Source organism: Ranitomeya imitator, chromosome 3, assembly GCF_032444005.1.
Source record: "Ranitomeya imitator isolate aRanImi1 chromosome 3, aRanImi1.pri, whole genome shotgun sequence".
In the NCBI taxonomy this organism is placed as follows: domain Eukaryota; kingdom Metazoa; phylum Chordata; class Amphibia; order Anura; family Dendrobatidae; genus Ranitomeya; species Ranitomeya imitator.
The window spans coordinates 819,253,333-819,280,711 of record NC_091284.1 but is presented as its reverse complement, the minus strand read 5'-3'; the positions used below and the strand labels follow the sequence as shown (position 1 = coordinate 819,280,711).

At 47.4% G+C, this 27,379-nt stretch overlaps 1 protein-coding gene across 1 annotated transcript; it reads left to right on the top strand.

The window, feature by feature from the left end:
• The first annotated feature begins 3,517 nt into the window (after positions 1-3,517).
• Positions 3,518-20,456, top strand: CLNS1A (chloride nucleotide-sensitive channel 1A). Its single transcript, XM_069759364.1, has 7 exons — positions 3,518-3,724; positions 3,892-4,043; positions 9,440-9,562; positions 9,641-9,751; positions 18,627-18,800; positions 19,059-19,140; positions 19,998-20,456. Exons 1-6 carry the CDS (start codon positions 3,597-3,599, stop codon positions 19,124-19,126), a joined length of 756 nt encoding a protein of 251 aa, XP_069615465.1. The 5' UTR covers positions 3,518-3,596; the 3' UTR covers positions 19,127-19,140; positions 19,998-20,456.
• The last annotated feature ends 6,923 nt before the right edge of the window (positions 20,457-27,379 follow it).

Here is a 27,379-nt window from a genome sequence, read left to right as displayed (position 1 = left end):
GTGCCCCCTATTGATAGTGCCCAATGTCCCCTATTGATAGCGCCTGCAGTCCCCCTATTGATAGTGCCCGCAGTGCCCCCTATTGATAGTGCCCAGTGTCCCCTATTGATAGTGCCCACAGTGCCCCCTATTGATAGCGCCTGCAGTGCCCCTTATTGATAGTGCCCGCAGTGCCCCTTATTGATAGTGCCCGCAGTGCCCCTTATTGATAGTGCCCGCAGTGTCCCCTATTGATAGTGCCCCCTATTGATAGCGCCAGCAGTGCCCCCTATTGATAGTGGATCGCCTCGTCAGGGCAGCGGGGTACCCGGTACCGGGTCCTTTGGTTCACGGGGGGATGTCACGTGGCTGACCCGGTCCGTGGCCCTGGGACGTCTGTGTAAAAGGCAAAGGTCTTTAAAGGGATAAAGTTTGTGTTTGTGACGCCACCTGTGGTATTCGGTCAGGGTGACCGACGCTGCTTTAAGGCGTCCGCTGGGGTGATGGACTGGCAGCTAGATGGTATACCTTCCCACAGGTGAAGTGTGTCCCCAGGGCTTCCCAATGTGTAGATAGTGGATGATGTAAGGCGCAGTGAAGTACGAGGACACAGGGTTGCAGTCTCTTTACCTTTTACTGAAGACTTCAGCATCCACAGTCCAGGGCACCAGATCACAGGGTAGCAGAGTCCGGCCGGTTTGGAGGCAAATCCAGAGTCCCCTTGTCCAGGTGGAAATCAGTAGCCTTCCTCTAGCACCGTGGTGTTGTAGAACCTTACTGCTGAGCTTCTCATAAGCTCCTCACAGATGTTCTAGGTGTTATGTCTCTCTCTCTGTCCCCCAGATGGATAGGACAAACCCGTATGACCGGTGGCTTGAGGCGTTTTACAGGGACTCTATCATGCCCCGGCCTCTAAGGAGTGCCACCTTGCCTCCTGGGTGTAGGGCGGACAGGTAACGTGAAATTAGCTGTCCTGCTGGTCTCTGGAGCAAGGCATGAAGGGTCATTGCTCCCTCGGTGTTCCGGCTACCGGGATTCTGCGCCTCAGAAGGAGGCAGCCTGTGTAGGGCTGTTCTCCTCTGATATCCACTCTTTTGCTACGACTTCTTTTGCACGCTCGCTGCAACACAGTCCAGTCTTCAATGTCTCTTTCTGGGAGCTGCAGCTCTGAGGGCATGTACAGCTCCGTGTCCTTCTCCCTCAATCTCTGACAGGATCCCACCCCTGTCAGGGACCAACTAACTGAGCTGAGCTCAGGCAGCAACTAACTCACTTTCCCTACAGGTCACCACTTTTACCAATGTGGGGAGTGACCTAATAACTAGGAGCAGAGCTCCCCCTGGCGGCCTGGAGTGTGAAATGTGTTGCATGTTTGTGATACCTGGATGCAGTTGTCCTTCTTTGCCTCTAAACGTAACATCACCCTCCCCTAGAGGAAAATGACATTACTGCAATGACCAGGACCCTGGGGTGCTGCAATAGTGCCTGCAGTGCCCCCTATTGATAGCGCCCACAGTGCCCCCTATTGATAGTGCCCGCAGTGCCCCTTACTGATAGTGCCCTCTATTGATAGTGCCCGCAGTGCCCCCTATTGATAGTGCCCCTACTGATAGTGCCCCTATTGATAGTGCCCGCAGTGCCTCCTATTGATAGTGCCCCTACTGATAGTGCCCCTATTGATAGTGCCCGCAGTGCCTCCTATTGATAGTGCCCCCACTGATAGGACCTGCAGTGCCCTCTATTGATAGTGCCCGCAGTGCCCCCTATTGATAGTGCCCCTACTGATAGTGCCCACAGTGCCCCTATTGATAGTGCCCGCAGTGCCCCCTACTGATAGTGCCCTCTATTGATAGCGCCCGCAGTGCCCCCTATTGATAGTGCCCGCAGTGTCCCCTATTGATAGTGCCTGCAGTGCCCCCATTGATAGCGCCTACAGTGCCCCCATTGATAGCGCCCACAGTGCCCCCTATTATAATGCCCGTAGTGCCCCTATTGATAGTGCCCAATATTGATAGTTCCCGCAGAGCCCCCTACTGATAGTGCCCGCAGTGCCCCCTACTGATAGTGCCCTCTATTGATAGTGCCCGCAGTGCCCCCTACTGATAGTTGATAGTGCCCGCAGTGCCCCCTATTGATAGTGCCCCCACTGATAGGGCCTGCAGTGCCCTCTATTGATAGTGCCCGCAGTGCCCCCTATTGATAGTGCCCCTACTGATAGTGCCCACAGTGCCCCTATTGATAGTGCCCGCAGTGCCCTATATTGATAGTGCCCGCAGTGCCCCCTACTGATAGTGCCCTCTATTGATAGCGCCCGCAGTGCCCCCTATTGATAGTGCCCGCAGTGTCCCCTATTGATAGTGCCCACAGTGCCCCTATTGATAGTTCCCGCAGAGCCCCCTACTGATAGTGCCCGCAGTGCCCCCTACTGATAGTGCCCTCTATTGATAGCGCCCGCAGTGCCCCCTATTGATAGTGCCCGCAGTGTCCCCTATTGATAGTGCCTGCAGTGCCCCCATTGATAGCGCCCACAGTGCCCCCTATTGATAATGCCCGTAGTGCCCCTATTGATAGTGCCCAATATTGATAGTTCCCGCAGAGCCCCCTACTGATAGTGCCCGCAGTGCCCCCTATTGATAGTACCCACAGTGCCCCCTGTTCATAGCGCCCACAGTGCCCCTATTGATAGCGCCATGGGCTGTAAACTTCTTGATTATGTTGCGTACTGTGGAGAAAGGAACATGAAGATCTCTGGAGATTATTGACAATGTTCAACAATTTTGGTTCTCAAGTCCTCAGACCGTTCTCCTTTTCCTGTTCTTACTGCGGCACACACAGACATAACAGATGGGAACGACCCCTTTAGGATGTCTGACCGTCATTCCTTTCCTTTAAGTAGGATGTGTCAGCCTTCTCCAGGACCAGAAAGACACAGAGGAATAATTTCAGAAGCGGCGCCCCCTTGTGACCGCAGGTTGTGTGTGGTATTACACCCAAGTGTCACAGCCCTTCAGAGCTGCAATACCAGACACAACCTGAAGATGAACGTGGCGCTGTTCCTGAAATAAAGCTGCCATGTGTTGTTGTTTCTAATCCTGGACAAAAACCATTAACCAGAGTTCTGCCTTTCTAATTGTGCTCCATTTCTTCGCCATTTTCAGGATCTCTGCTGGCTGTCAGTGACTGGAAACCAAGTGCAACACTCAAATTTGTGGTTTTCTACCCGGAGCGTGGGAATCCGGAAAAACAGCATATTCTACACTGATACACTGCAGCAGACCCTCAGCTCTATAAAAAAAAAAAAAAAGCGGCTTTTACGTTTCATTCACACAGTGAGAGTTGGAGGAGTCACACCGTCACATTATAGATCGATGTGACTCTTCTTATCGCCCTGACCGGGGTCACTGCTGCGTCTTGTTTCCGGTGCCGCAACCGGCTTACAGCGTTGCTATGGTTTCCATCCACAACCGAACCGGAAGTGGTCTGTGAGCGCGGGGTGTACGAACTGCGTCACTTCCTGTCTGCGTCTGTCAAGGCTCGGACCGCGCGGTGCTTGCTGGGAGCAGGAGCCTGGATCTGGTCACGTGGTGTTCGGCACGGAGGCGCTCGCTCGGTCAGTCATGCTGGGAGTGTTGAGCAGTTTCCCGCCGCCCGAGGACGAGGAGGATGTGAGGCGGCTGCAGCCCCGAACCGAGGCGGTATGGGGCGGGCACCGGTTGGGGACCGGGACCCTGTATATCAACATAAGGTGAGAGGGAGTCGCCGCCTGTCATAGTGTGTGGCCCGTTACTGGCTCCTGGGAGCTCGGCTTCTCGTGGTGTCACCCAGCTTTCCCAGGAGCAGAGAGGAAGAGAGACAAGTTGATGTCCTTCTGACAACTGTCAGGTTCTCCGCTCAGTTCTGTTTTCCTTGTAGTCGGTTGTCGTGGCTGAACAGCTCCGGTCTCGGCTTCTCCTTGGAATATCCGTCCATTAGTCTCCACGCCATCTCCAGAGACACCGCCACCTACCCGGAGGAGCACATCTACGTGATGGTGGACGGCAAGATGGTCAACGGCAAGGTGGCCGGTGAGTATAGGGAAAGTGTGCAGCAGAATAGTGAGCGCAGCTCTGGGGTATAATACAGGGTGTAACTCAGAATCAGTAATGTATTTACACAGTGACTGCACCAGCAGAATAGTGAGCGCAGCTCTGGGGTAATGTGTGTACACAGTGACTGCACCAGCAGAATAGTGAGTGCAGCTCTGGGGTATAATACAGGATGTAACTCAGGATCAGTAATGTAATGTATGTACACAGTGACTGCACCAGCAGAATAGTGAGTGCAGCTCTGGGGTATAATACAGGATGTAACTCAGGATCAGTAATGTAATGTATGTACACAGTGACTGCACCAGCAGAATAGTGAGTGCAGCTCTGGAGTATAATACAGGATGTAACTCAGGATCAGTAATGTAATGTATGTACACAGTGACTGCACCAGCAGAATAGTGAGTGCAGCTCTGGGGTATAATACAGGATGTAACTCAGAATCAGTAATGTAATGTATGTACACAGTGACTGCACCAGCAGAATAGTGAGTGCAGCTCTGGGGTATAATACAGGATGTAACTCAGGATCAGTAATGTAATGTATGTACACACTGACTGCACCAGCAGAATAGTGAGTGCAGCTCTGGGGTATAATACAGGATGTAACTCAGGATCAGTAATGTAATGTATGTACACAGTGACTGCACCAGCAGAATAGTGAGTGCAGCTCTGGAGTATAATACAGGATGTAACTCAGGATCAGTAATGTAATGTATGTACCCAGTGACTGCACCAGCAGAATAGTGAGTGCAGCTCTGGGGTATAATACAGGAGGTAACTCAGAATCAGTAATGTAATGTATGTACACAGTGACTGCACCAGCAGAATAGTGAGTGCAGCTCTGGGGTATAATACAGGATGTAACTCAGGATCAGTAATGTATGTACACAGTGACTGCACCAGCAGAATAGTGAGTGCAGCTCTGGAGTATAATACAGGATGTAACTCAGGATCAGTAATGTAATGTATGTACACAGTGACTGCACCAGCAGAATAGTGAGTGCAGCTCTGGGGTATAATACAGGATGTAACTCAGGATCAGTAATGTAATGTATGTACACAGTGACTGCACCAGCAGAATAGTGAGCGCAGCTCTGGAGTATAATACAGGATGTAACTCAGGATCAGTAATGTAATGTATGTACACACTGACTGCACCAGCAGAATAGTGAGTGCAGCTCTGGGGTATAATACAGGATGTAACTCAGGATCAGTAATGTAATGTATGTACACACTGACTGCACCAGCAGAATAGTGAGTGCAGCTCTGGGGTATAATACAGGATGTAACTCAGGATCAGTAATGTAATGTATGTACCCAGTGACTGCACCAGCAGAATAGTGAGTGCAGCTCTGGGGTATAATACAGGATGTAACTCAGGATCAGTAATGTAATGTATGTACACAGTGACTGCACCAGCAGAATAGTGAGCGCAGCTCTGGAGTATAATACAGGATGTAACTCAGGATCAGTAATGTAATGTATGTACACACTGACTGCACCAGCAGAATAGTGAGTGCAGCTCTGGGGTGTAACTCAGGATCAGTAATGTAATGTATGTACCCAGTGACTGCACCAGCAGAATAGTGAGTGCAGCTCTGGGGTATAATACAGGATGTAACTCAGGATCAGTAATGTAATGTATGTACACAGTGACTGCACCAGCAGAATAGTGAGCGCAGCTCTGGAGTATAATACAGGATGTAACTCAGGATCAGTAATGTAATGTATGTACACAGTGACTGCACCAGCAGAATAGTGAGTGCAGCTCTGGGGTATAATACAGGATGTAACTCAGGATCAGTAATGTAATGTATGTACCCAGTGACTGCACCAGCAGAATAGTGAGTGCAGCTCTGGAGTATAATACAGGATGTAACTCAGGATCAGTAATGTATGTACACAGTGACTGCACCAGCAGAATAGTGAGTGCAGCTCTGGGGTATAATACAGGATGTAACTCAGAATCAGTAATGTAATGTATGTACACAGCGACTGCACCAGCAGAATAGTGAGCGCAGCTCTGGGGTAATGTGTGGACACAGTGACTGTACCAGCAGAATAGTGAGTGCAGCTCTGGGGTATAATACAGGATGTAACTCAGGATCAGTAATGTAATGTATGTACACAGTGACTGCACCAGCAGAATAGTGAGTGCAGCTCTGGAGTACAATACAGGATGTAACTCAGGATCAGTAATGTAATGTATGTACACAGTGACTGCACCAGCAGAATAGTGAGTGCAGCTCTGGGGTATAATACAGGATGTAACTCAGGAACAGTAATGTAATGTATGTACACAGTGACTGCACCAGCAGAATAGTGAGTGCAGCTCTGGGGTATAATACAGGATGTAACTCAGAATCAGTAATGTATGTACACAGTGACTGCACCAGCAGAATAGTGAGTGCAGCTCTGGAGTATAATACAGGATGTAACTCAGAATCAGTAATGTAATGTATGTACACAGCGACTGCACCAGCAGAATAGTGAGTGCAGCTCTGGAGTAATGTGTGTACACAGTGACTGCACCAGCAGAATAGTGAGTGCAGCTCTGGGGTATAATAAAGGATGTAACTCAGAATCAGTAATGTAATGTATGTACACAGTGACTGCACCAGCAGAATAGTGAGTGCAGCTCTGGAGTATAATACAGGATGTAACTCAGAATCAGTAATGTAATGTATGTACACAGCGACTGCACCAGCAGAATAGTGAGTGCAGCTCTGGAGTAATGTGTGTACACAGTGACTGCACCAGCAGAATAGTGAGTGTAGCTCTGGGGTAATGTGTGTACACAGTGACTGCACCAGCAGAATAGTGAGTGCAGCTCTGGGGTATAATACAGGATGTAACTCAGGAACAGTAATGTAATGTATGTACACAGTGACTGCACCAGCAGAATAGTGAGTGCAGCTCTGGGGTATAATACATGATGTAACTCAGAATCAGTAATGTATGTACACAGTGACTGCACCAGCAGAATAGTGAGTGCAGCTCTGGAGTATAATACAGGATGTAACTCAGAATCAGTAATGTAATGTATGTACACAGTGACTGCACCAGCAGAATAGTGAGTGCAGCTCTGGAGTATAATACAGGATGTAACTCAGAATCAGTAATGTAATGTATGTACACAGCGACTGCACCAGCAGAATAGTGAGTGCAGCTCTGGAGTAATGTGTGTACACAGTGACTGCACCAGCAGAATAGTGAGTGCAGCTCTGGAGTAATGTGTGTACACAGTGACTGCACCAGCAGAATAGTGAGTGTAGCTCTGGGGTATAATACAGGATGTAACTCAGGATCAGTAATGTATGTACACAGTGACTGCACCAGCAGAATAGTGAGTGCAGCTCTGGAGTAATGTGTGTACACAGTGACTGCACCAGCAGAATAGTGAGTGCAGCTCTGGGGTATAATACAGGATGTAACTCAGGGTCAGTAATGTAATGTATGTACACAGTGACTGCACCAGCAGAATAGTGAGTGCAGCTCTGGGGTATAATACAGGATGTAACTCAGGGTCAGTAATGTAATGTATGTACACAGTGACTGCACCAGCAGAATAGTGAGTGCAGCTCTGGAGTATAATACAGGATGTAACTCAGGATCAGTAATGTATGTACACAGTGACTGCACCAGCAGAATAGTGAGTGCAGCTCTGGGGTATAATACAGGATGTAACTCAGGATCAGTAATGCAATGTATGTACACAGTGACTGCACCAGCAGAATAGTGAGTGCAGCTCTGGAGTAATGTGTGTACACAGTGACTGCACCAGCAGAATAGTGAGTGCAGCTCTGGAGTATAATGCAGGATGTAACTCAGGATCAGTAATGTAATGTATGTACATAGTGACTGCACCAGCAGAATAGTGAGTGCAGCTCTGGACTAATGTGTGTACACAGTGACTGCACCAGCAGAATAGTGAGTGCAGCTCTGGGGTATAATACAGGATGTAACTCAGGGTCAGTAATGTAATATATGTACACAGTGACTGCACCAGCAGAATAGTGAGTGCAGCTCTGGAGTATAATACAGGATGTAACTCAGGAACAGTAATGTAATGTATGTACACAGTGACTGCACCAGCAGAATAGTGAGTGCAGCTCTGGGGTATAATACAGGATGTAACTCAGGATCAGTAATGTAAGGTATGTACACAGTGACTGCACCAGCAGAATAGTGAGTGCAGCTCTGGAGTATAATACAGGATGTAACTCAGGATCAGTAATGTATGTACACAGTGACTGCACCAGCAGAATAGTGAGTGCAGCTCTGGGGTATAATACAGGATGTAACTCAGGATCAGTAATGCAATGTATGTACACAGTGACTGCACCAGCAGAATAGTGAGTGCAGCTCTGGAGTAATGTGTGTACACAGTGACTGCACCAGCAGAATAGTGAGTGCAGCTCTGGAGTATAATGCAGGATGTAACTCAGGATCAGTAATGTAATGTATGTACACAGTGACTGCACCAGCAGAATAGTGAGTGCAGCTCTGGGGTAATGTGTGTGTACACAGTGACTGCAGCAGCAGAATAGTGAGCACAGCTCTGGAGTAATGTGTGTACACAGTGACGGCACCAACAGAATAGTGAGCGCAGCTCTGGGGTATAATACAGGATGTAACTCAGGATCAGTAATGTATGTACACAGTGACTGCTCCAGCAGAATAGTGAGTGCAGCTCTGGAGTAATGTGTGTACACAGTGACTGCACCAGCAGAATAGTGAGCGCAACTCTGGGGTAATGTGTGTACATAGTGACTGCACCAGCAGAATAGTGAGCGCAGCTCTGGAGTATAATACAGGATGTAACTCAGGATCAGTAATGTAATGTATGTACACAGTGACTGCACCAGCAGAATAGTGAGTGCAGCTCTCGGGCATAATGCAGGATGTAACTCAGGATCAGTAATGTATGTACACAGTGACTGCACCAGCAGAATAGTGAGTGCAGCTCTGGAGTATAATACAGGATGTAACTCAGGATCAGTAATGTAATGTATGTACACAGTGACTGCACCAGCAGAATAGTGAGTGCAGCTCTGGAGTATAATACAGGATGTAACTCAGGATCAGTAATGTAGTGTATGTACACAGTGACTGCACCAGCAGAATAGTGAGTGCAGCTCTGGGGTATAATACAGGATGTAACTCAGGATCAGTAATGTATGTACACAGTGACTGCACCAGCAGAATAGTGAGTGCAGCTCTGAAGTATAATACAGGATGTAACTCAGGATCAGTAATGTATGTACACAGTGACGGCACCAGCAGAATAGTGAGCGCAACTCCGCAGTATAATGCAGGATGTATTATACAATTAAGCCTTTTTATTTGTCTTGTGTATGTTTTTTGTTGTAGACGGTGATGGAAACGAAGCAAATATGAACAATCAGGGAGAAGATAATGAGGAGGAGGATGATGACGACAATGATGAGGAGCCAATCACTGAAATCCGCTTTGTTCCTGAGAATAAGGCTGACTGTAGGCATCTCTTTGGTGGTTTTGGGTTATGTGGTGTTTTCCTGTCTCTGTATTCAGTCTCCTGTGCCCTCATTTCAGTGGAGGAGATGTTCAATGCCATGTGTTACTGTCAGGCCTTCCACCCCGATCCTGACGATGAATATTCAGATGACGACTTTGAAGGAGAAGAGTATGATGTGGAGGCACACGGTGAGCGTCTTTCCCCCTCCATCTTCTTTTGCTAAGTCTGGTGTATACGGAGAGATTCTGCTAATTTCTAATGGACGTTGCTTATGTCTTGCGGTTTTTCAAAACTGTGCTTGCTAATAGTTAATGGAAATCAGAGCCGCCATCAGGATATTACTGGTGTATGGGACTGAGTGACACACGCTGCACAGCCTAGCCGCTGTGTAAACATCCTGGCAGACTGTCCTGCATACTAGGGCCTGGGGTTACTTGGCTTTATTAAGCCGCTCCGGGCCCCAAGCACTCACGCCCATAGCTACTTGCATTGTGTGGGCCGGCCACATCTGACATTAGTGACGTCTGGCGCTGCCGGCCCGTCCTCTGTTCCTAAGCTGCTGGCGAGCCTTGGGCCCTCGTGACACATTGTATGCAGGAATTGAGGGCCCGAAAGTGATGAAGTGCACGCGTCCGCCCGGCCCTTCTCTTCTCCCATTCACCCACTTGCTACTCTTCTTGTGCCCCTCTGCCTGCTCTTGCATTGTGAAGTTGGAGGCCGTGTCCTGCCTGTAAACTGCTAGGTATTACTGAGTTCAACCCTCCTGCCTGCATTAATCCCTTCCCGACCTGTGACACAGCGTATGCGTCATGAAAGTCGGTGCCAATCCGACCTGTAACGCAGATGCTGTGTCACAGAAAGATCACGTCCCTGCAGATCGGGTGAAAGGGTTAACTCCCATTTATTCAGTCGCCATGACAGCACAACGAGAGAGGGGATCCGCCCTTCAAGGACAGGAAACCTCAGACATAAAAAGGGCGGCACCTCACTCCCCCGCCAGTTGGTTTCCTGTCCCTGACAGAGGAACCTCTTCAGACAGACCTTGCGAAGAAGGTTGAAGAAAAGAAGCTATCCCACTCCTGACGGGCCGATACAGGTAGCGGGGGTCCCCTGCCTCGGTCTGGTCAGGAGGTTGGTAGCACCACACGGCAGGGGGACTGTTGGTGTAGGTGGCAGCAGGAGGAAGCAACCCAAGGGAAAGGGTTAGCTTCTTAGGTGTCCGCGTGGTCATACCTGGTAAGCAGGCCGTAGCACCATGTCTGTGGGGCCTCTGGGGTCTGTCCACCGCTGCCGCTGTGGTCCGCTTTTGCCGGGGGACGCTGCCGTCCCTGTTCGGCACGTCTGTCCTCAGCGCCGCAGCTGTGACCGGAAGGGGCGTGTCCGGATGACGCGACCGCGCATGCGCGGTAGCGCTTTTTTTTCTCCGGCTAATGGCGGCGCCCAGGGGCGGTAGGGGGATTGTGGCCACAGGGAGTCCGGCGCTCAGCGTGGGGGCGCGGCTCACAGTGGACGGAGTCTATCGGCGTAATGCCGATTATTGACACCTGGAGGAAGCCCTGCTGACCCCCATCCGGGGGTGGTACCCAGGGGGAGGATTTAAGACCTGCACAGACGCCTCTGCTTGTTCCTGTCCTCTTTCCTAATGGAGTCACCTGAGGGAACTCCGCAGCTATGCGGTGAACAGCAGCAACCACTGGAGCAGCCACAGACAGGGAAGTCTCTGAGAAGCTCCCAGCGGCGTTCTAGTGGCAGTAGTCGTGCTGGTGGAGCTAAAGCTGCTCAAAGATCTACCAAATCCTCAGGCCGTAAGGATTCTCCGGCTAAAGAGGACCCCCCGATTACGGTACCATTTGCTGCAGGGATGGGTAAGTGAGCTACGTGAAAGTACGCTTTCTGATTGCTGTCCCTCCTTGTATTCCCTCTCTCCTTATCTAGGGGAGAAAATGTGCTTCCAAAGCCAAGCATAGGGAGTGTGCCGTATGTACAGAGCCACTTCCAGATGGGCATAAAAAGAAGCTGTGCAGATCCTGCATACAGCGCTTAATCGAGGAGGAGGCCCCTGACCTGACATCTACCCTTAGGGACATGGTTAAACAGGAGGTCAGGGATTCCTTAAAGTCCAGTTCTCATAGGACAAGGTCCAGAAAGAGGATAGAAGTTTCATCCCCACTGTCAGATGTGGATTCAGATGGTGCGAGCTCGGATTCTCATCCATCATCTTCAGAGGACGTAGAGTCTAGCCGAGCATGTCTGTCACTAGATAGGGTTAATCACCTAGTGAAGGCCGTCAACAACACCATGGGGATTGAAGAAACCCAGTCAGAATGCTCCATTCAGGACATTATGTTCAAGGGCATAGACCGTAAATCCCGAAGGGTTTTTCCTGTAGTGGAGAAAATCAAGTCACTGATTACGAAGGAATGGAAGAAGCCCGAAAGGAAGGGGTCACTTCCACCAGCATTTAAAAGAAGGTATCCGTTCGAGGAAGAGGCTTCGGCTTCTTGGGACAAGGTCCCGAAGTTAGATGCAGCGGTGGCCAAGGCATGCAAAAAGTCTTCTCTTCCATTTGAAGATTTAGGTAACCTAAAGGACCCGCTTGATAGAAAAGCTGATGTGTTCCTTAAAGGGGCTTGGGAGACTTCTGCGGGATCCCTGAGACCAGCAATTGCGGCCACTTGCACAGCTCGGTCTTTGATGGTGTGGCTAGGTCACCTGGAAGACCAACTCAAGGATAAAGTTCCTAGAAATGAAATTCTATCCTCTATGCCCATGATCCAAGATGCTGCAGCCTTCCTTTCAGATGCGTCAGCAGATTGTTAGGCTGGCCGCAAGATCCTCAGCCTTATCCAACGCAGCCCGCAGAGCACTTTGGATTAAATGTTGGCCAGGTGATTTACAGGCCAGATCAAGACTATGTGGCATCCCCTGTGAAGGGGTTCATTTGTTTGGTCCGGTACTTGATGAGCTGCTTGAGAAGGCAGGCGACTCTAAAAAGCGGTTCCCTCTATTGAGAAAACCTTTTTATAGGCGTGATTACAACAGAGGATGGTCTTATCGCCGGAGATCTGATAGAGAACCAAATAGAGATTCGTCCAGATATTACAGCAGCAGAAGAAGAGGTAGGGGGTATATGTTTAACTCCCCTCGGGACTCTAAGAAAACTCAATGACTGGCGGTCCAGGTGGGCGGTAGGCTTTTAGCCTTCTTCCCAGCCTGGTTGAGGATCACCAATAGTCCATGGATACTCAGTATCATTAAAGAGGGATTAAAGTTCCAGTTTCATCAGATCCCTCAAGACAAATTTAAACTAACTCCTATCCGTTCTTCTCCTGCAGAACAGTTGGCATTGGAGTCAGAGGTTCAAGATCTCCAACAAAAGGGAGTTCTTATTAGAGTACCCACGGAAGAACGAGGTATGGGGTTTTATTCCCCTTTATTCCTGGTAAAGAAGCCAGATGGGTCATATCGTACTATCATCAATCTAAAAGGCCTGAATGAATTCTTGCTGATCCCATCCTTTAAAATGGAATCTGTGAAAACGGCAATAAAGCTTCTTTTTCACAATTGCTTCATGGTTGTCTTAGATCTGAAAGACGCCTATTATCATGTCCCGATACATGTAAATCATCAGCGCTTTCTCAGGGTAGCGGTTTCTCTTGCCGGCACAGTAGAGCACTTTCAATATCGGGCACTCCCCTTTGGTGTTGCAGTCGCACCCCGGGTTTTCACTAAGATTATGGTAGAGGTTATGGCGCACCTTCATGAGCAAAACATACTAATAATTCCCTACCTGGATGATTTATTGATCGTTGGGCGTTCAGAGTTACACTGTAAAGAGCAGTTGGAGAAAGTGATGGCAGCATTGCATAACTTAGGATGGATTATCAATCTCAAGAAATCGCGTCTTCAGCCCTCAACATCACAGCAGCTTTTGGGTCTTATTGTGGATTCGGGTCAGCAGGAATGTCGCCTGCCAGACTCAAAAGTTGATACTACTCATCGCCTGGCCTCCAGAGCAATTAATAATCCCGTAGTCTCGTTAAGAAGTGCTATGTCACTTTTGGGTTCACTTACTTCTTGTTTTCCGGCGGTGATGTGGGCACAGTTTCACTCCAGGTCTCTGCAATGGGATGTTCTGCATAATTTTCGGCGGCTGGGCGCTAACCTTGATAAAAAAATTTCCCTATCCGTAGAGGCCACGGGTTCACTAATGTGGTGGACGCACATCCCTAATCTGCGTAGAGGGGTACCTTGGACATATCAGATAACACGAGTGATAACAACTGATGCTAGCCCCACGGGTTGGGGGGCACACTGGGAAGATGATTGCATTCAGGGTCTGTGGTCCCAATCTGAGCGGGACTCATCTTCCAATCTGAAGGAATTGATGGCGGTAGAACGCGCCTTGGATAAGTTCCTTGTACCTCTGTAGGGTAGACATGTTAGACTACTCTCTGACAACCAGGTGACCGTTGCTTATGTGAACCACCAAGGAGGTACACGGTCTAGGTCATTAATGAACGTTACAAATCGTATTTTTCAGATGGCCGAAAATCACCTACTCTCCCTTACGGCCCTTCATATAAAGGGAAAACTAAATACCATGGCCGATTATTTAAGCCGCAACGAGCTCAAACAAGGGGACTGGTCTCTAAAACCGGCTGTCTTCAATCAGATCGTACGGTTGTGGGGATGTCCAGAAATAGATCTGTTTGCCAGTCGAGGAAACAAGAAACTTCATCAGTTCTGTTCCCTAGATCCAAGGGACAACCCGTACGCAATCGACGCTCTTCTGATCTCCTGGAACTTCAGTCTCGCCTATGCTTTTCCCCCTCTGAATCTAATTCCTATAGTTCTGAGGAAAATTCGGGAAGACAGGGCCCGAGTGATATTAATAGCCCCGTTCTGGCCCAGAAGGTCTTGGTTCCCATGGTTGAGAAGCATGTCCATTTCCCAGCCATGGATCCTCCCAGAAATTCCAGACCTCCTTTCCCAAGGTCCAGTCTTGCATCCACGAGTAACCAACTTGCACCTGACAGCGTGGAACTTGAGAGGTCACTTCTGAAAGGGAAGGGATTCTCTCAAAATCTTGTAAATACTCTGCTTAAAAGTAGGAAACCCTCCACGACTAGCATTTATGTTAGGGTATGGAGGAAGTTCCTATCAAGTTCAGGGGCACGAATTGATCAAAAACCTGATATTACTCAAATCTTAGAATTTTTACAGAAGGGCCTAGAGTTAGGCTTAGCTACCAGCACCCTTAGAGTTCAGGTTTCAGCTCTAGGGGCACTATATAATTCTAACTTAGCCAGTAATCACTGGATAACAAGGTTTTTCAAAGCAGTTACCAGATCCAGGCCGGTTATTAAACAAAGAATAGTTCCATGGGACCTAAATCTTGTGCTCTCGGCTCTAACACAAGCTCCGTTCGAGCCTATTGACTCTGTCCCAATCAAGATCCTGTCGGTCAAAACAGCCCTCTTAGTTGCCCTCACATCGGCTAGAAGGGTTAAGGTACCGTCACACATAGCGACGCTGCAGCGATACAGACAACGATCCGGATCGCTGCAGCGTCGCTGTTTGGTCGCTGGAGAGCTGTCACACAGACAGCTCTCCAGCGACCAACGATCCCGAGGTCCCCGGTAACCAGGGTAAACATCGGGTAACTAAGCGCAGGGCCGCGCTTAGTAACCCGATGTTTACCCTGGTTACCATCCTAAAAAGTAAAAAAACAAACGCTACATACTTACCTTCCGCTGTCTGTCCTCGGCGCTCTGCTTCTCTGGTCTGGCTGTGAGCGCCGGGCAGCCAGAAAGCAGAGCGGTGACGTCACCGCTCTGCTTTCCGGCTGACCGACGCTCACAGCCAGAGCAGGAGGAGAGCAGAGCACAGCGCTGGAGGACAGACGGCTGTAGGTAAGTATGTAGTGTTTGTTTTTTTACTTTTAGGATGGTAACCAGGGTAAACATCGGGTTACTAAGCGCGGCCCTGCGCTTAGTTACCCGATGTTTACCCTGGTTACCAGTGAAGACATCGCTGAATCGGTGTCACACACGCCGATTCAGCGATGTCTACGGGGAGTCCAGCGACCAAATAAAGTTCTGGACTTTCTTCCCCGACCAGCGATCTCCCAGCAGGGGCCTGATCGTTGCTGCCTGTCACACTGGACGATATTGCTAGCGAGGACGCTGCAACGTCACGGATCGCTAGCGATATCGTCTAGTGTGACAGTACCTTTAGTGATCTACAGGCATTGTCCAGACAACGTCCATATATGCAATTTACGGAAGATAGAGTGGTGATGAGGCCTGACCCTCTTTATCTTCCAAAGGTTGCGTCAAAATTTCATAGATCTCAGGAGGTGGTCCTGCCTTCATTTTGTCCTAATCCCTCTAACGATAAGGAACAGAGATTTCATTGTCTGGACGTACGTAGGTGCCTTCTCAAATACATTTCAGTAAGACACCTGGAAGAAAGATCACTCCTTATTTTTATCCTACCAGGGAGTTAGGAAGGGGCTTAGAGTATCAAAAAATACGCTAGCCAGATGGATTAGGGAGGCGATATCTCTTGCTTATACCGCAGGTGGCGTGGAAATTCCAGAAGGTATAAAGGCACACTCCACTCGTGCGGTAGCCACATCCTGGGCTGAGAGAGCAGAAGTATCGATTGAGGACATCTGTAAGGCGGCCACATGGTCTTCTCCATCCACCTTTCTTAGACACTATAGGTTAGATCTAGGTGGCTCCTCCGACCTCACGTTTGGGAGAAGGGTGCTGGAGGCTATCATCCCTCCCTAGTCACTTTATTCACTTCTCTGAAAGTCTCTCATTGTGCTGTCATGGCGACTGAATAAATACGTACGCTACTCACCTGGTAGCAGTGTTTTTTCAGGAGCCATGACAGCACCCTTATATTCCCTACCCTCTTTTGCCTATGGGTTCAACACTTCCTTTAGGAAATTCCTAAGTTTATTCACTGGGTGAATTGTACCATATATTAATATTGTTTATGTGCTACTAACCTAGAAGGTCCTTTCATACTCTGTAAACCAACTGGCGGGGGAGTGAGGTGCCGCCCTTTTTATGTCTGAGGTTTCCTGTCCCTGAAGGGCGGATCCCCTCTCTCGTTGTGCTGTCATGGCTCCTGAAAAAACACTGCTACCAGGTGAGTAGCGTACGTATTTCACCCGATCTGCAGGGACAGGGGGAGTTGTACTTTAGTCCAGGGGGGGTGGCTTCACAACCCAACTTTCCGCAGCGGATTTTATAAATCCGCAGTGCTAAACCGCTGCGGATTTACCGCGGTTTTTCTGCGCATTTCACTGCGGTTTTACAACTGCGGTTTACTATTGGAGCAGTTGTAAAACCTCTGCGGAATCCGCACAAAGAAGTGACATGCTGCGGAATGTAAACCGCTGCGTTTCCGTGCAGTTTTTCTGCAGCATGTGTACAGCGGTTTTTGTTTCCCATAGGTTTACATTGAACTGTAAACTCATGGGAAACTGCTGCGGATCCGCAGCGTTTTCCGCAGCGTGTGCACATACCTTTAGAATTAGGCTATGTGCACACGGTGCGGATTTGGCTGCGGATCCGCAGTGGATTGGCCGCTGGGGATTCGCAGCAGTGTTCTATCAGGTTTACAGTACCAAGTAAACCTATGGAAAACCAAATTCGCTGTGCCCATGGTGCGTAAAATACAGCGCGGAAACGCTGCGTTGTATTTTCCGCAGCATGTCAAATCTTTGTGCGGATTCCGCAGCGTTTTACACCTCTTCCTCAATAGGAATCCGCAGGTGAAATCTGCACAAAAAACACTGGAAATCCGCGGTAAATCCGCAGGTAAAACGCAGTGCCTTTTACCCACGGATTTTTCAAAAATGGTGCAGAAAAATCTCACACGAATCCGCAACGTGGGCACATAGCCTTAGGGTTAGGGTTGGAATTAGGGTTGTGGTTAGGGTTGTGATTAGGGTTATGGCTACATTTTCGCCAAATTTCCGTTTTTATCACAAATAAACGCAGAATTTATTGACCTAAATTTACCACTAACATGAAGCCCAATATGTCACGAAAAAACAGTCTCAGAACCGCTAGGATCCGTTGAAGCGTTCCTGAGTTATTACCAGGGACACTGGTCAGAATTGCAAAAAACGGCCAGGTCATTAAGGTCAAAATAGGCTGGGTCATGAAGGGGTTAAGGAACAGCTGCCTGTCTTAAAGGGGATATTCTAGTAACCTACTACTTGGCTTATAACATTTTTGCCATTGATGTAGCTTTATGGGTCTTGTTGATTGTCGTGCAAGTTTGTAGTTTTTGATGCCGCTATGTTGGGGTACACATAAATTTCCGATTCATTTATTAACTCTTTCTGAGGGGGTTGGGGAAAAATGGCAATACCGCCACAGACTTTTCATGTTGTAAATATTGCAACGGTACTTTATTTTCTGGGTCAGACTGACAGGGCTGCCTTTTTTTTTTTTTTTTTTGGAGCTGTTCCCGCTTGCTGCACAATGACTTGTGCTTGTAAACATGAGAACATTTGTAGAAAACTCTCCCAAGGGAATAAATGTGGTCCCCCCATAAGGTCTTGTGCGCTATATACATGCATTTGTCCATATCTCCAAACAGGCAAGAGAGCAGTTTTCATAGACGTACAGAAGGCAGCATACAATATTCTGCAATCAGAAATACAGATTATACAAACATTATCACAATCTGGTTTCAATTAAAGTATTTGACTGATTACAATAAAGAAAAATGAAAAACCTTTTGTCGGCATTCTTCTTAATTCTTTATGCATTCGATCCATCAGCAACATCCTTCTGTTACTGCAATAGATCAGAGAAGTTTTGGGTTGGACACTTTGCTGTCAGCCTCATTTAAGTGCCGCAGTCCTGGCTGGACATCAGTTCGGGCAGCCATCGGGCGATAGCCGGGACCCGATGGGTTGTGACATGGACAATCTTATTCCCATATGGATCCATGTTCCATCATGTAAAAATTACTACTTTTTTTTTTAAAGTCTTTAATTCTTTTCTTTTTTTTCTTCGCTTCCTCCAGAACAAGGACTGGGCGACATCCCCACATTTTATACCTATGAAGAAGGCTTGTCTCACCTCACCTCCGAAGGTCAGGCTACTCTGGAGCGGTTAGAAGGCATGCTGGCCACTTCTGTTTCCAATCAGCACACCATGGCTGGGGTCCGCACTGAAGGATCGGCAGTGGATTATGAAGGTAAACTTGGTGGCAGGAGTGTAATAGTCGTGGCCCCCCAGTAGCTGGACATGGGATTACACTGAGCAGCGTCTTATTGACACAAGTTCGGCATCGGGTTGAGGCATTCACACAAAGCCCGCCGCGGTGTAAAACAGCAGCACCCATATCATCCAGACCTCTTACAAGACGATGTGCAATCTATGTCCTGTGGTTTGGATGTGAAATGCCGGAAGAGGTTCCTGTACCTTCACTGTAATGCCGCCTTGTTCTTTCTAGATGGCATGGACGTGGAGGCTGCACCCACAGAGGCCGGACAGTTTGAAGATGCAGATGTTGATCACTGACTGGTTGCACTTAGGTGAGCACAGTAGCGTTGACTATTTTCCTGTAAAGTTTAGCATGTAATTGAGCTGGAAGTATCCAAACAACCCTACACAATGCACCCCTTTCCGACTGCCAATATGGCTTTTATTAAGTCTGGCAAGGAGGCTTAAGATACGGCACCACTTAGGATAAGCGTCCTAATTTGGGTATTCGGGTCCGTGACACCTGAACTCCTGCCCTGACAAAGATAAATCTGATCCCGGCTAGTTAATTCTTTGTCATCTATATGGTTTCAAAGGGAGGTTTCACCCTAGATCAATCCGGCCCTCTTCAACTAGTGAGGATGCGAAGGAAAAACAGGGAAGTTGTCGTGTGGGGGTACCCCGACTGTGGTCGCCGGATAGTAAAGATGTATAAAAAGAAAAAAATCCCCAAAAAACTGCAAAATTGGTAATGCTACATCCATAGCGATAACTTTTTTTTTTTTGTTCTTAAATATCACCCTCTAAAGCAAAAAGTAAATATTTTATACCAAAATGATGCCAATAAAAATGTCAGCATATGTACAGCATATGGGTACAGATTTAACATAGGTAAATATGTTACAGCTGTACCCATTTCCCTGGATATTACACCTGTGGGTGTCCGCTGTATATTCCCTGAGACCCCTGCACTCTTACTTTGAATCACACTATCCATCCTTGAGTTACATGATTTCCCCCCCCCCCCCCCCCCCATTCATACTGGTGTCCTGCAATGTGCGTCTGATCAAACGGTCCCCGTTAGCCAGTCCACAGCTCTGACCACGATCATGGGATATGAAGTCTGACTGCATTGCGTTAACCTTTCCAGCGTCGTCATGTGTGTAACAAACCATTGCTGTATCCTCAGGTGCAGGAGGATTCACCATGTGCGGCTCCAATCACCGTGTGCCACCATCGTCATTTCATTAGACTTTAGTCATTCCGAGGATAGTCCGCGTCCTGAAAGCTACACGCCGACTCCAAAGCAACAGATTTATTTTTTAGACTGGAACGAATTCCTGCCAAGTGTGGATGCCATTGACCTCCCCCGGGTTACCAGACAGCCAGAACTCCTGAAGAAGCATCAATTTGGGGCCGTAGAGCTTACTAGGACCGTAGTCTCCAGTCTCCTCGCACTGGATTATCTGCTTTGTTTGTTTTTTTTGTTTGTTTTTTTTTTAATATCCTGCTGGACCTTAATTTGGAAACTTGAGTCCCTTGTCCATTTAATAGGGATTTGGACTGAAGAGCAACAAGCACTTCTGTAGAACCTGACGGTATTTGTAAGAGTTCTTAATATGGTCTAATAAACTAGGTTTTGTATCAAGTAATGTCAGGAACTTTCTCTATTTATAGCATCGTACGCACTGTACAAACAAACACAGACCAGTGGGTTATTTCAGGTATGACATGTCTTCTTCAGCACCCCCATACACGATATTTAGCTGTTGTGTAAATATATTTTTTTATTGATCACCCATAACCGCACCACAAGAGAGGGGACTGGCTAAAAGGGGTGGCACCTCTCCCTCACATTAGTTGCCTTTCTGTCCTTGATGGGGGGGGTTTAAACCTCTTACAGGTGTACCTCTAGACCGAAGATTAGCTTTCCCAAGGTCGGCTTAGGTAGTGGTATCTCTCCTATTTCGGCTGGTGAGGGGTCCCTGGAAGCGACACAGTTGGTCCAGGGGGACTTTTACCTTGTTTGCAGGCTCGGGAGCAGCATCCCGGGTGGGGATGGCCTGCTCTTGGGTGTCTAGTCGGCCTCTGGCATCCACCGGGTGGTGCGGTGAATACCTGCTGGCTGGCGTGTTCAGAGGTCGGGAAGCACGCCTGGATGACGCGGGCTTAGGAGGGTGACCGCAAGTGTACTGGAGCCTGATGACCCACAACATCTGGGGGTACCGGAGAAGCCTGGAGGTGCGGGCAGTAGCTATACTCTGGCATTTAAGGGCAGCAGGCGCTTGTGTTCAGCGCTTCCTTGCTCAGTGTCCCCTCCAGGATAATGGATGTCACCGAGCAGCAGCCTGATGTGGAGCGTTGTCATCCTCGTGTCAGTAGTGGCGACAACCGTATCGGTGAGAGTCGGAGTTCTGCAACAAGTAAATCCAGTCAGAGAAGCTCTAGTAAATTGGACAAGTTTTCAGCCTCCCGAGATGGTCTTTTGGCTGAGTTGTCCCCCTCTTAATCCGGTACCGTTTGATTGCCTCACTCCGGTAAGTGATCTTTGTGAAAGTTCTTTTGGTGATATGGCTTTTTCCTTTCTTGTCATTCTGTATATTTTTTTTTTTTTTTTGCAAGGTAAAGTGTACACTTTACAGAAATCTATTGCTTGATTCCTACCAAAAAAAGACTTTGCCAGTCTTGTATAGAGTAGACTGTAGCAGACTAAATCCCTAACTTTGCCACTGATTTAAGGTCCATCATCAGGGCAAAAGGTAATCAATAAAATCCCTCTCAGGAAGAAGGGTAAAGGGGCTAGGCAGTGATTCCCTTGGGTCAGACATGTCGAGTAATTCAGATAACGATGACCTCTCCGATTCATCCCTGTCTGCCTGCTACTCAGACGGTAACACTGGTCGTCACTGGACAAACTCATAAAGGCGGAGAGGGCCACACTCGATATAGTCGGGTCCAATCCCGAAAAATCGATACAGAACATTGGAGGGTTACCGTAGATCAGAAGAGGTGTAGGTCGTTTCCATTGAATGAAAACATCCACGCCCTAATTCAGATTGACTGGAAAGGACCCAAGAAGAGAGGCTCCCTTCCCCCATCATTTAGGAGATATCCTTTTGATGAGTCTTCCTTGTCTACCTGGGACATAGCTTGATGCTGCAGCAGGAAGAGCTTCTAGACGAACCTCACTTCCCTTTTGAGGATATGGAAAATTTGAATGGTCCCACTTCCCCCTCATCCCCCCCGGATGTAGCAACCTCCTGGGTGGAGAGATCGGACTTCTCAATGAAGCAGATTGGTAAGATGGCAACTTGGTCTTCTCCTTCCACTTTCTATAAACCTTTAGACTGGATGTGGGTTCCTCTTCTGACTTCACCTTTGGGAGGAGGATGCACCAGGCTGTGGTCCATCTCCGAGTTCTTATTTTTCCTCTGTAATTCTCTCGTGGTGATGTCATGGGTGATCGATAGTCTTTACTTACCGGTAACAGGATTTTTCGGTACCCATGACAGCACCCTTACATTCCGTCACGTGTGGGTGAGCACTTCTGTTACTTGTGTTACAAGTTCACGTTTTAAGTTGTTATACAGTTGTGCTCAAAAGTTTACATACCTCGGCAGAATTTTTGCATTCTTGCCCTTTTTTTCAGATATGAATAACACCAAAACTTTTCCTCCACTCATGGTTGTGGTTGGGTGAAGCCATTTATTGTCAATCTACTGTTTTCTCTTTTTAAATCATAATGACAACCCAAAACATCCAAATGACCCTGATCAAAAGTTCCCATACCCCATTTCTTAATCCCGTGTATTGCCCCCTCCAACATCAATGACAGCTAGAAGTCTTTTGTGGTAGTTGTGGATGAGGTTCTTTATTTTCTCAGATGGTAAAGCTGCCCACTCTTCTTGGCATAAAGCCTCCAGTTCCTGTAAATTCCTGGGCTATCTAGCATGAACTGCGCGCTTGAGATCTCCCCAGAGTGACTCAAAGATATTGAGGTCAGGAGACTGAGATGCCCACTACAGAACCTTCACTTTGTTCTGCTGTAGCCAATAAAAAATGTCAACTTGGCCTTGTGTTTTGGATCATTGTCATGTTGGAGCGTAGAAGTACGTCCCATGTGCAGCTACCAGGCTGAGTGCAAATTTGCCTCCAGTATTTGCTGGTAACGTGCTGCATTCATCTTTCCTTCAACTTTGACCACGTTTCCTGGGCCTTTGTAACTCGCACATGCCCAAAACATCAGCGATCCACCTCTATGCTTTACAGTAGGAATGGTGTTCCTTTCATCATAGGCCTTGTTGACTACTAACGCTTATGGTTGTGGCCAAAAAAGTTAAATTTTTGTCTCATCACTCCAAATTACCTTGTTCCAGTAGTTTTGAGTCTTGTCTCTGTGCTGTTTTGCGTATTGTAGGCGAGATACTTTGTGGCATTTGCTCAGTTATGGCTTTCTTCTGGTGACTCAACCATGCTGCCCATTTTTCTTCAAGTGCCTCCTTATTGTGCATCTTGAAACAGCCACACCGCTAGTTTTCAGAGAGTCTTGTATTTCATCTGATGTTATTTGTGGGTTTTTCTTTGCATCCCGAACAATTTTCCTGCCAGTTGCGGATGACATTTTTGTTGGAACCTGACCGTGATTTTGTTTTACAGAGCCTCTGATTTTCCATTTGTTAAGTTTTAACGCTGCTGACTGGAATTATCAATTCCTTGGATATCTTTTTGTATCCCTTTCCTGTTTTATACAGTTCAACTACCTTCTCCCATAGATCAGTTGCCCATTCTTTTGCTTTCCCCATGAATCACAATCCAGAAATGTCAGTGGCTGGATGAAAGATGCAAGAGTCTGTCTGGATCCCAGAAACTCACTCAGTTTTTATGCGCACACACTGATTACAAGCAAACAGGTCACAGGTGAGGATGTTACCTTTAGTAGCCATTCGCACCCATTTGTGTCAACTTCTGTGTATGTTATCAGGCCAAAATCACCAGGGTTTGTGGACTTTTGATCAGGGTCATTTTGATGTTTTGGGTTGTCATTATGATTTAAAGAGACAACACCGTAGTCTGACAATAAATGGCTTCACCCAACCACTAACCATGAGTGGAGAAAAAGTTTTGGTGTTATCATTCCTATTCTCTGAAGAAAGGCCAAGAAAGCAAAAGTTCTGCCGGAGTATGTAAACTTTTGAGCACCACTGTATGTGGTGCTGGTAAATTTTATTTTTTTGTAATAACCATTGTTGATCCTCTCGTGCTCTGTAATCCAACTGATGTGAAGGAGAGATGCTGTCCTTTTTAGCCTTTTAGCTTTCCTCACCTTGAAGGGCGGATCCCCTCTCTCGTGGTGCTGTCATGGGTTCCTAAATATCCTGTTACCAGTAAGTAACTAACACTTTTCCGTGCATGGCGGGAAGGAGGCTGCGCTATCGTTATGTACCTGGTGCCCCATACAGACTCCTGTCCACACTTCCCCTTCTTGCTTTCTCTTACGCCCCGATGTGGATAAACAAAACCAATCATGAGAGCATGGAACCTGTGCCCGACACGGGCGATGGGTCAGTCGTCATAGATCACCTTTGATATACCGTAATTGTATAATGCCACCTATACAAAATAGCTCAAAACCTGCTAGCTGGTGCTGTGAAAAATTATGTAAAAAGAAAAAAAATATCCTGTGTCCCACATTTATATCACATAGAATAACTAAAATGCTGCACTACCAAACTGCAGCCTAAAAAACAACAACCCAAAACTGCTAAAATTATTATAAAATAAAATTAAAAATAGAAAAGGAACAGTTAAAACAAACGTGACGTACAGATAACAGAAGCCATACAGCGGAGGAGGATAAATACAGAGCAATAAAATGACGGCCAATAAGGGGCAGAATAGGGAACTTACATATATTATACTCAATAAGTCCTTATCGACCCCTTGTATGTTTTGTATTTTGCCCATTTTTCACTTTTGCTTCGTATTTGTCCTCCGCTGTAACGTCACACTTTAAAATTTTCTTATGTTTATGTATTAAAGTAAATGTAGGAAAAGACTAAAAAGGGTGTAAAACCTCACTCTTATCTATACATTAAAACCAAAATTTTCTCTTTGCCACGACAGCACCCACTGACAGAGGGGATCCTCCCCTAGGAACAGGAAACCTACAGAGAGATAAAAGGGGCGGCCCCCCTCGCTCCCTCAGTTGGTTTCCTGGTCCTAAGGGAACCTGTGGAGAGAAGGGGAAGGAGCTGCAGGCCCTGGGGGGTTCTGGCGGAACTAAAGGACAGGGGCCCTACAGATAATATATCTCCCCCAGATCCAGGTCATCTTCAGACAGTGGCAAACTTGGATTAGATTCCTCCCGGGAGATATTGTCTTCAGAAGAGGAGGAGCATAATTGCTTTCCGACTGAGGGTATTAATAACCTGGTCAAGTCAGTTCGTAAGACTATGGGGTTGATGGGTACCCAAAACCCCAAGATGCCTCAGGAAATTGTTTTAAGGTCTTTCTCAGGTGAAGAAACGAGCCTTTCCAGTTATACCAGCGGTCAAAGAATTAGTGAAGAAGGAATGGGGAAGGCCGGGTCAGAGAGGTTTCCTTCCCTCAACATCTAAACAACGGTATCCTTTCGATAATGATCCTGGCCTCTTGGGTAAAGGCGCCCAAAGTAGATGCTGCCATTGCCTCTACCTCCCGTCGTTGTTCTTTGCCTGTGGAGGACTCTGGAATGCTCACTGATTTCCCCCCCCCCCCCCCCCCCCCGGATCGTAAAGCGGATTTTATCCTTAAAAGATCCTGGGAGGCATGTACGGGAGCCTTTAAGCCAGCAATAGCAGCCACCTGTACCGCAAGATCCATGCTAGTTTGGTTGGATCAATTGGAGGAATAATAGAGACAAATTGTGCCTCTATCCCTCTAATCAGAGGTGCAGTAGCATTCTTGGCGGACGCCTCGGCCGGTTCTCTGTATCTGGCGGCAAATTCAGCAGGGTTATCTAATGCAGCCCGTCGAGCCTTATGGTTAAAGGGCTGGAAAGGTGACGCCCAGACTCAATCAAAGCTCTGGGCCATACCATGCCAGGGTGAGTACCTGTTTGGATCAAAATTAGACGAAATCCTCACCAAAGCGGGCGAAAGGAAGAAGGGTTTCCCTAATGCATACATTCCATCCTATAGGAGAGCTTTCAAGAAGGGAGGCTTTGGACAGGCATTCAACAGGAAAAAAGACTATAGCAACCAAGACTGCTGGGGCAACAGAGATACTAAACAAAAGGGTAACCGGAGGAGGAAAACATTCACACGTTAGATGTGAAAAGAGCGGTCTTAGCCTAATTTAGATAGGACTAGGTCCTGGAAGCAGAGCAGGGCTCTGTGTCCTTTCAGGGCCACAGGAAGGGATCTGGAATTACAAAGGCTACGCTTTATCGATGGATCAGGGAGGCGGTTGTTCTGGCATACTCGGCAAAAGCAGAGAACCCACCGCACGGTGTGAAGGCAAATTCCACAGGAGCCGTAGCATCCTGGGCTGAGAGCAGATGTCCCGATTGACCTTCTAGGTAAGGCCGCAACCTGGTCCTCCCTTCTGCAGTCACTACAGGCTTGACATGTCCTCCTCTGCAGACTTAGCCTTTGGTAGAACAATTCTTGACACGGTGGTCCCTCCCAGGTGATTGTCTCTGAAAATCTCTCAGTGGGTACTGTCGTGGCGAAGAAAAAAAATGGATTACTTACCGGTAATGCTTTTTTATAGAGTCCACGACAGCACCCACTCATTTCCCTCCCTTAGTTTGTACTTTCACATAGGTTCCGTCCGATTGTTGATGGATTAGTTGTACATGGAGATATACAGTTTGTACATATCTAGAGATGTAAATAGGTTCATACTTTAAATGACTTGCGGAGCAACTGACTAATGCTTGTGTTGCGGTTCCTCTCAGTCTCTGTAATCCAACTGATAGAGCGAGGTGGGCCGCCCCTTTTATCTCTGTAGGTTTCCTGTTCCTAGGGGCGGATCCCCTCTCTCAGTGGGTGCTGTCGTGGGCTCTATAAAAGAGCATTACCGGTAAGTAATACGTTTTTTGTGTGCGATTTAAGGGATTGTGTGAAAATAAAAAGTCCAAAAATTTGTTAGGATCCCCCTTTTAGTAATGTAACAGATGGCACATTTAGTGCTTGAAGGGCACTATCCCACATTACTAGCTTTTATTTTTTTTTAATTAACTGCTTAACCAAAAAACGTTTGGTAAAAATTGAAATACACCTTATAAGCATCCCCTCACAACATGTTTCGCCATTGCTGTGGCTTCATCAGGGGATGAGAGAAAATGTAACAAATAATAAAGTACAATTTTTTTTTTATTTCTATCTTTGTGTAGCATACCATTGTCCATTTTTTTTTTGGAGGATCTTTATCAACGGTGCATGTAGTAAAGGATTGAAAAAAAAACAAAACATTTTTTTTTTTTATGAACAAGGAAAAATAGTGAAAAACCAGCTCACCTATTAGGCATTTGTTGTGGGGAAGCCCAGATACCGTGCAGTCATCACGTGGAACGATAAGGAAAACAGG

Bases quoted from the DNA above. Each gene is read 5' to 3' on its own strand.
- CLNS1A (XM_069759364.1), top strand. From the start codon at position 3,597: ATGCTGGGAGTGTTGAGCAGTTTCCCGCCGCCCGAGGACGAGGAGGAT. The intron at 4,044-9,439 runs GTGAGTATAGGG...TTTTTGTTGTAG, and splicing joins GGTCAACGGCAAGGTGGCCG to ACGGTGATGGAAACGAAGCA. The intron at 18,801-19,058 runs GTAAACTTGGTG...TGTTCTTTCTAG, and splicing joins ATCGGCAGTGGATTATGAAG to ATGGCATGGACGTGGAGGCT.